This window comes from Hippocampus comes, unplaced genomic scaffold, assembly GCF_001891065.2.
Source record: "Hippocampus comes isolate QL1 unplaced genomic scaffold, H_comes_QL1_v1.1 scaffold142, whole genome shotgun sequence".
NCBI lineage: Eukaryota > Metazoa > Chordata > Actinopteri > Syngnathiformes > Syngnathidae > Hippocampus > Hippocampus comes.
In genome coordinates this window covers 1,304,810-1,313,322 of record NW_017805482.1, presented here as the reverse complement: position 1 = coordinate 1,313,322, position 8,513 = coordinate 1,304,810, and the positions used below count along the sequence as shown (strand labels likewise).

Below are 8,513 nucleotides of genomic sequence, written 5' to 3'. Positions count from 1 at the left end.
AAATGCAAAAAAGATGGTCAAAGAGCTCCCACAGGGCAGACGCATCTCACAGTCCACGTGTGCGTGCTCAGATGGGCGTGTGGGCCTCGTGATCACGTGAGGCAGCACGCTGGTTTGAACCGTAGCAACAAGCCGAGCAGAGCACGCTGGTTGCCGCGGCGACGCTTGACGGCAGTCGTTTACGACCGCCTGTCTCAAAAAACGAGAAGTCTCCTGTCAAACTGTTGTCAGTCCCTGATTTTAGTGGAGCACACTGCGTGTACCCCGTGAAAACGAAAGCCGCCGCGATTTTACACGCGTTTGAAATGACTTGCTGCACTGTCGCGTGTTTTGAAGCATTCAGAGCCACTCTGAGGAGTTGTTACAAGTGCAGCATGCAGTACCCTGTAGGTGGCATAATGGCAACCTCTTCACCTCTGAAATAAAACGATGCATGGGCGAAAAGAAGAGTTCAGTGGTGCGTAAAGGTAGTGACAAGGTGTCATTGCCGTGTAAAAGTGCACCGGTTCGATCAGCGTGGATTACTTACGAGGCCCTGTGTATTCCTCCTTTTGGCAACCCCCCCCCGCCAGTTTGCATGAGTGGAGCGCTCACTAGCGCTGCCAGTGGACAATCAGACCCGCACACCCACCTCCACACACGCTCGCATTTCTCATTTTGTTACTTCTACTCCAAATTACATCGCTGAGGCTTGGTGGCGCGGAGAGGGGGAAAAAAGCGGAGAGACTAGTTAGAAGTGCACGCCGCAGCGAGGCAGCGAACCACCACATCCAACATGGAGTCCCCGCCTGATCCAGCGAGCGACCCGGGCAACAGCGCCTCGGAGCCGGCTACCCCGGTCAGGGAAACCCCGGTAAGCCTGGAGACGCTCCGGAAAGCGGACCACCCAGCCCCGGTTCGAAGGCAGACCTGCTCGAGCACCAACAGAGGTGAGTAAGGCTGTGGAGAAATGTGACGAACGTTTTTGGGGGCCGTGAAACTTCCACATGAATTAAATAGCTCCGGTGAAATAATTGCAGTGTATCAGCATGGAGCTGCTTTCATTCGAGTGGGCGCAGCGGTTTATGATTTCTATTTGGAACGCGTTAATCGCGTTCATTCATCACAGCTCAAAACATATCTGATATAATCAGTCAGTCACATGGATAACCAGTTACGTTCTAGTTATTTTTATGGGGAGCAAATGCGTTCCAAGCAGGGTGTCAAAAGTTTACAAACTGTGGACCGCTTTATCGATCGAGCTTGGCGTGGATGTGGGCTGTGATCCAGCTCGCGAGCGTTTGACTGAAATGACATCTCTATTTTTTTTACTGTGCGTTAAAAAAAAAATACAAAACACGTCCGGCTGCTGGATTTGGTTGTCTTTTACGCACCGCGCCTTCTACGTGGAAAGCCTTACACACTGGGCCTTCCATTTAAAATGTGTGTATTAGTTGCGTGGACTGTCTTTGGATCTATTCGTGTTGTACAGTACAAGAGACAATTCAACCACACCCCCACGGTAGTCCTCTTCTCGCCCAAGTTAAAAAGATGTGTTTTTTTTTTTTTTTTTTTTTACTGATTCCTCTAAGATGAGTAGGTGTCCATACGCCACACAATTGAATATAATGACGTGCTGCCCACTGACAATTAATTCATTTGACGGGGTTTTGTGTACATGTGCGCGCGCCCTCGTCTTCCTGCCGTGTATATTTAGAGTGTGATATGGGGAATGTGGAATGTGAGCTGGTTATGTAACAGGTTTAGCCATAAACACAGGCGCACAAGCCGAGGGTTAGAAATCATCACATAATCGTCAGTTACAGATCTTTTCCTTTCTCACCACTTTACGGGCACTTTTGGAGCTGATGTTCGGTGAAATAAAAACCACCCCTCCGGTATTTACACAGCAACAAAGGAGAGGGAAAAAAAGTGTGTGACTTGTGGCTTGGCAAAGGCTGACTGCTGTTATGTAATAGCGGGGCAAAGACAGGTAGTTGGGAAGCTCGGATTGATTTTTTTTCTCTTTCTCCTCTTCACGGGTCTGACTTTGAGAGTCTCCTAACCTGCTGACCCACATTCACCCCCCACCACCCTATTTTATGCACACGATTAAAGAGTGTCTGGGAAGGAGAAGGAACGACAGGGAAAAAGAACGCCTCTTGTCTGTTATGTAATGCCGAGTAGGGAGAAAGAAAAAGCAGACGCATGTTTAACCCCTCCTGCTTTGAATGAGTCGTCCCGCTGTTCGGTTTCAAGTAAGGTTAAACGACTATAAGAGAAAAGTCACTTTGCTTGGACAACTTTTTACATATTTTTGGGTCCAAACTTGGCACGGCAACTCTTATGTGAAATAGATTGCAATAGATCCTCCGAATTGATTGTTTTGCTCACAGAGCAGTTCATTGAGCATTCCAGTCAATCACATTGTTTTTTTTTTTCTTTTCTTGATGCTACACAGCTTCAGGTTTCATGATTTCGTGGAAAAAGTAGACAATTGATTCGTAGCTCATTTCAAATGATCTTTAAGTTGCTGTCTGCAAACTTGATCGCTGTAATTACAATCTGTTGTTGTTGTGTCACTGCCACCTAATCAATAGCCTCTTAAATGTTGGATTGCGGACACAAAGCAAAACACGCATTGGTTTGAAAAAGAGGCCTCTTTAGGATTGGGACGCAGTGAAGCTGAAGAAATCTTCATTCACAGTGCAATGTTAGGACAGCTGTACAAAATCAAATAATTCACGTTAGGAGCCACCGATCCCATACCGTTAGCAAGAACCGATACTTGACAATTCCATTATGCAGGCCCCAAGCATGTCGGGGGCCCCTGTGAAGAAGCCCTCCTAGTTGATACATTCGTTATAAAATCTTATATTCCTTCATCCCTGTCGAACAAAAGTGGCAGAGGGGCTCTCCCGGTCATTTAACATAATATCATTCACAGTATTTTTAATTTCTGTGTAATCTGGAAAATATCGGTCACCCTTTGTGACGATCACTGCAATTATGGGGGCGCCAGATTTTGGTTCGTCGTCTTGACATTACATCTTGCAATTTTGCTGAAAACATATTTTATTTTCATGAAATATTATTTGAAACTTTTATTGAGCATGACTTAAGATTCATTCAAATATGACTGTTTTTGTATTTGCAAATATGTGAATGTGTTTCTTCGTCAGGGTTCGTACAAAATCGCAAATGGCCGCAAGTACTCTACAATAATTGTTATGGTTTCAAACTGTTTTTCTTGTCGCAAAGAAATATTGAACACGTTCGCCTCCTATTCCTTTAAACACAAAGAGTGATTTACAAACTAGTCTATGTCCACATCATTGAATAAGAAGAAAAGAAAGAAAGCAAAGCACCAGAGGTTAGACAACTTGCTGTTGCCAGCTGGTGCACTCGTTGCTAGCACCTAGCATTTAACGGCTAGCTGCTGGCCAGGAACGGTGAAGACTTGTGTCAAATCATACACTGACAACGTATTTTACTCGCCATTTCATGGCGTCCTAAATTAGCCATTGAAAACCGGGATGACGTTGCGTTAATGTTGCTAGCAACTGTGTGACAGCCATAAAAACTGTCATAAGGGCAGCCGAAATGTTGAAAAAAACAAGTCAAACTAGCCGTCACGCTATCACTTGGGCCAACCCTCGAAATAAAAGCCTGTTAAGGCTATTGCATTGTCGTCGGTGTATTATTTGCTAAGCTTTTATTTTGAACTTTGCCTTGTGTAATGTTGTACGCTTGAAGCTTCCTTGACATGGGTAAATGACGGCGCACGCACCAAATAAACCACCACCAGAGGCATACCAAATCCTCCATTTCATTTATTTGTTCATTTATTTATTTTGAGGTACCCAAATGACTGAAGGAGTCATATGAGTATCACAAAAATGGAAATAGAACAACAGAGGTTACTGTGGGCTAATGTGAAATCCGGGTATGCCGTACTCAGTCCCGGTACGCCACAGGCAAAAATTAAGACGTGCTGGTACTTCTGACCACTTAAAGTACTGACTGTATGTATAAAGATTCTTCGACTTTGAGAGCCAGTCAGTAAGAATGGCTAGGGTGTTGTCTCTGTTGTGGCATCAAATTGCATTCTTCAGTGTAATTATCACATTCCGTGTATAATTATTATGACGCATCGTTAGTCACACACGCACAATTTACATTTATCAAGATACTGTCCAGAGCGGTATGCGTTACACAAAAGGTTGATTATGCTGCTTGTAGTATGCTGTGGCGTAAGGCATTACTGTACGACATCGACAGTCAGCTACAACTACGATGATATTGATGTCATTGCTTTTGGAAGAAAAAGAAATCCCTCAGCATACTCTCAATTGAATCAATCAATGTGTTCTGTGCTTAACACCAGCTTGTAGTTCATATGAATATTTCAGAGCTGTGGGAGGGTTTTTAGAAGTGATTTGCTTGTAGAAAACAAATCAAACCTGACATTACAGCTTGGTGTCTGATTGAAACTGAAATCAGCCCCTGTTAACGGACGTATTGCCAGACTTTCTTTCATCCAGTGGTTTTATTTTTGGACTGTGAAATGAGAGATCTCAGCTCTCACGGTGGCAGCCTTTATTTTGTTGTCGCCGCTTCTCAGTGAACGCGGTGAAGCCAAGCGAAAAATATTTTTGAAATAAATATATATTTTCTTTTTCTCGGAAAATCTTTAAGACCACAGAGGTGCCTTGGAGCTTTCATGCTACTTGAGCGGACATTGCTTCACTTAGTGACTTCTCAAATTTGATGAGCTAGTGCTAGAAAATGATACAGGTCGTAGGCGCTCGTCCTGGACTGAGCCCCGATGTCTTTTTTTTTTTGTCTTTCTGTCGATACCATCAATATTGAATTTCACCCGTCCTGTGTTTTCATTTTACAGGTGATAATCTCACTTATTTAAAGCTCTTGTGTCACGCACTTGTTCCTTTTTTTTTTTGTTGAAGGATTGATTTGTGAAACAGGCCAGCAAACATCTGTTAGCTCACCTGACAAAATGTATTTCTCTTCTGCTCACTGTGCGGACAATGACATCTGGTCCCAGTTTAGACTTTGGCACGGCTCCTGCGGAGGAAAATAAGGTATTCTCGTTTTATACATTTCAAAGGTCAATTTGCATTTGAGCGTAGGAGTGCTTATCTAAGGAGGAGGTGAGTTTCAACGTAACATCAGAATGAAATGTTGCTCGGATCCACCTTTTTTCTCCACACGAGAGGCGCTCTCAGTTCTCTTCTCGTGACTGTTTGAAGACACAAATTTAGAAGTCTTGTCTGTGCGTCTGCTTATTTTGCATTCAGGAAGTTTTCAGAGGAATTTGCATGGCTTTTCTGGCTCACAAGACATTTTATTAGGCACACATGCAGAATTCAAGATAATGATGCTCACCTTGGATTTGAATTGTCAGATAGGTATTCATGTACTTTTCAAATTTTTTTGGAATTCATGTGATGTAGAACTTTACTGCTCTTTTTTTTTTTTTTTTTTTAAACTAAATCAGAGGTTTGAAACGCTCAATGAATACCTCTCAGTAGATGATGTGGTGCTGCTGTACAACTTATAAACACCTTGTTGGCTCGCTCCATAGCATACAGGTGTGATCTCAGTACTAAGTGTTCAGTGTGTTTTGATTGCTGAGTTGGAATGTATTTTGTAGTTGATTCCTGCAAATGCCGCAACTATTAGTCGACAAATTTTAATCGGCCGGATCAGATTGGCAGACATTTTTCATTGCCATGCAAAAATCGATGATCAGTTGTAAAGTCATAATTTGCCGATGGATCAATTTATTAATCATCGGATCCCATTTTCTGTGGATTCAATGTTTCTCAGCATTTTAAGGAGACTTTTTTAGGGATTATTGTTAGTTTTTTTTTCCCCATTGCATTTTAACAGGCGTCAATTATACGTGAATTGGGGCTATTTGTGGGCCAGGCCAGTCCTAATTCCCCGCGAATAGCAGAGAATGACTATCCATCCATTTATCCATCCATTTTCCGATCCACCTTATCCTCACGAGGGTCGCTGAGGGTGTTGGAACCTATCCCAGCTATCTTCGGGCAGTAGGCTGGGGACACCCTGAACCGGTTGCCAGCCAATCGCAGGGCACACAGAGACGAACAACCATCCGCGCTCACACTCACACCGAGGGACAATTTTGAGTGTTCAATCAGCCTGTCATGCATGTTTTTTTGGAATGTGGGAAGAAACCGGAATACCCGGAGAAAACCCACGCAGGCTCGGGGAGATCATGCATACTCCACACAGAAAGGCCGGACCTGGGATCAAACCCTGCACCTCTGCACTGTGATGTCGACACGCTAACCACTCGATCACCGGGCTGCCCACAGGGGAAGACTATACAGTAAAAAAAAAAAAAAAAAAAAAAAAAAAAAGTCAAAATAGATTCTATACATTGGTCGATTTTCTGATCAGATTGGTAATCGCAAATCAGTGATCCATGATCGGCTCCAAAATGGTGATCGTGTAAAGCCTTGCTATTATGTATTTGGACGAGTAGAGTGTCATGATGTTTTGAAGTATCACTCCAACTAAATACTGCTTCATTTTTTTTCCCGTAGTGTTAATAGAATTCAAAATTTTATATCCATACAGTAGTTTATAAAGATGGAAGAAAAACAACCCACATTGTCACATTCCACTGGAGGTTCCTGCTGATGTAACCTCCTGCATGTTAAAACACTTCAAACCACATAATAATACATGACAAATTGGATCTTTAAACAAGCTATTTTTAATTCAGGCTGCCGTTTCGGTCAATTTTGGTTGCCTGATTATGTTTCACGAATGACTGACTGCGCCTCAGCTCCCACACGCTTCTTTCCCAACAACAACATGGTTTTATTATCTTCTGCATCCTTAATGAGATAGACCATTGCCTTGACCAACATGATAGATTTCCAGAGCTTTCAAATGGTGGAGTATCGTAAACACACATCTCGACAAAGTGAATAGCATAGCAGCATTTGCTTTTAGATGTTAGCCAGTCTGTTTTTGTTTTTTTTTCTGAAGGTCAAGTTGTTGTTTTTTTTTTTTGTTGTCTCTTACGCTCTCTCTCCTTTTCCCCACTGCCCGACAGCAAACTTCATTGATCTTTGTGGTATAGTCTTAAAAAAATGGATTACCCGGGGGAATTAACATTAGCATTGGAACGCTAAAGTAAACACACACTGTGTGATCACAGTTGAATGATTCCGTTGTTTGGTGGATTTTGTTTTGTAATGTTCGATTAATTCTGTTTTTCTACAAATGTTTGCATTTGGGTGAAACATATTTCACGTTGAAGAAAATTTGGAATATTTGATTAAAAAAAACATCATCACATTTGTAAAGTATCTTTGCATTATCAAATATCGGCGAGGACAGAAGTTGTTTTCAGAGTTTTTTGTGTTTAATTTACTTTATTCTTGGCGGACTTGCACATCATATTTGCCGTATTTATTTTGTATTCCAAAGGAGGATGGCAAATACTGGCCTGCAATTGTCAATTAATTCTCGGTCCTACCTAGCCACACGAGAAGGACACCCAATTTTTTTTGTTTCAACCGTTTTTTTCCCCTTTCTTTTTCCCATTGCCAGTTCTCACCTAAATTGAAAAATCCCAGCCCCTTAACAAAGTTCATCCAAATCTGAAATCCATAATTTGACTTTCACAACTCCATATGCTTTCAATCAGCATGGGCACTTTATTTAAGTGTTGCGGGTGTCGCAGTTAATTTAAACTGACATGTTACGAGACGTTTACACAGCGCAGGAAATGTGAGGCAGGAAATGACAAATTAATGACCCGCACGTACAACAATATTGCAGTGTCTTTGCATTTCTTGGCTTTTTTGGGTAGTACTGCGTTGGGAATAGACGCACTGGTAGATTTATTTGTAGATCCAAAAGTTTTATTAGTGTGATACCCTTTATTTTGGATTTATGTTATGACCTTGCGTAGAAAAGGAAGTCGTTGAACGCTGTCGGAAATCAAATGTTGTGACAACCTTGTCGGATACATTGGGTCTGTGAGCCTTCGCTTTAAAATCTCACTAAAAGTTACGACGTGAAACTTACCCTCTGCCAGATGTAAAAGTTGCTGTAATGTGGGGCAGTTTATTTCGGAGTTTAAATCACCAGCGGCTTCAAACTGGGGCTGGCGAGCAACTTTTGACTGCTGATGGACACCAGATTTGACGCGAAATCTCCAGTGGTGAATGATAGCTCAGATCTAGGGCCCATTAGGGGGGATGAGAAAGATGGGGGGGGGGGGGGGGGGGGGGGGAGTCTGAATAGTAATGACCGGAAATACTCCAGATGCATTATTGGAGGATGTTAAAGGCGTCTAAATTTAATGTGGTACACTGTGACCCGGGCACTGGTGGCGCTTGGCTCAGTGCTTGCTCTGCGTCCCACTGACACAACATGGGCCTCTCGGAAGGGGCCCTGCGGTGAAAAGGAGCTGCTGAGAGGGATGTAAAGGCTCATTCAAAGCGAGTCTTATGTCATGGCCA

General features: G+C 42.8%; 1 protein-coding gene across 1 annotated transcript in view; it reads left to right on the top strand.

Moving 5' to 3' along the window:
- Positions 1 to 235: 235 nt before the first annotated feature.
- The window catches only part of roraa (RAR-related orphan receptor A, paralog a), a 209,064-nt gene continuing 200,786 nt past the window's right edge, over positions 236 to 8,513 (top strand). Inside the window, exon 1 of the mRNA XM_019875940.1 lies at positions 236 to 929. Coding sequence (XP_019731499.1) covers positions 776 to 929 — 154 coding nt within the window. The 5' untranslated portion in view covers positions 236 to 775. The remainder of the gene's footprint in view (positions 930 to 8,513) is intronic.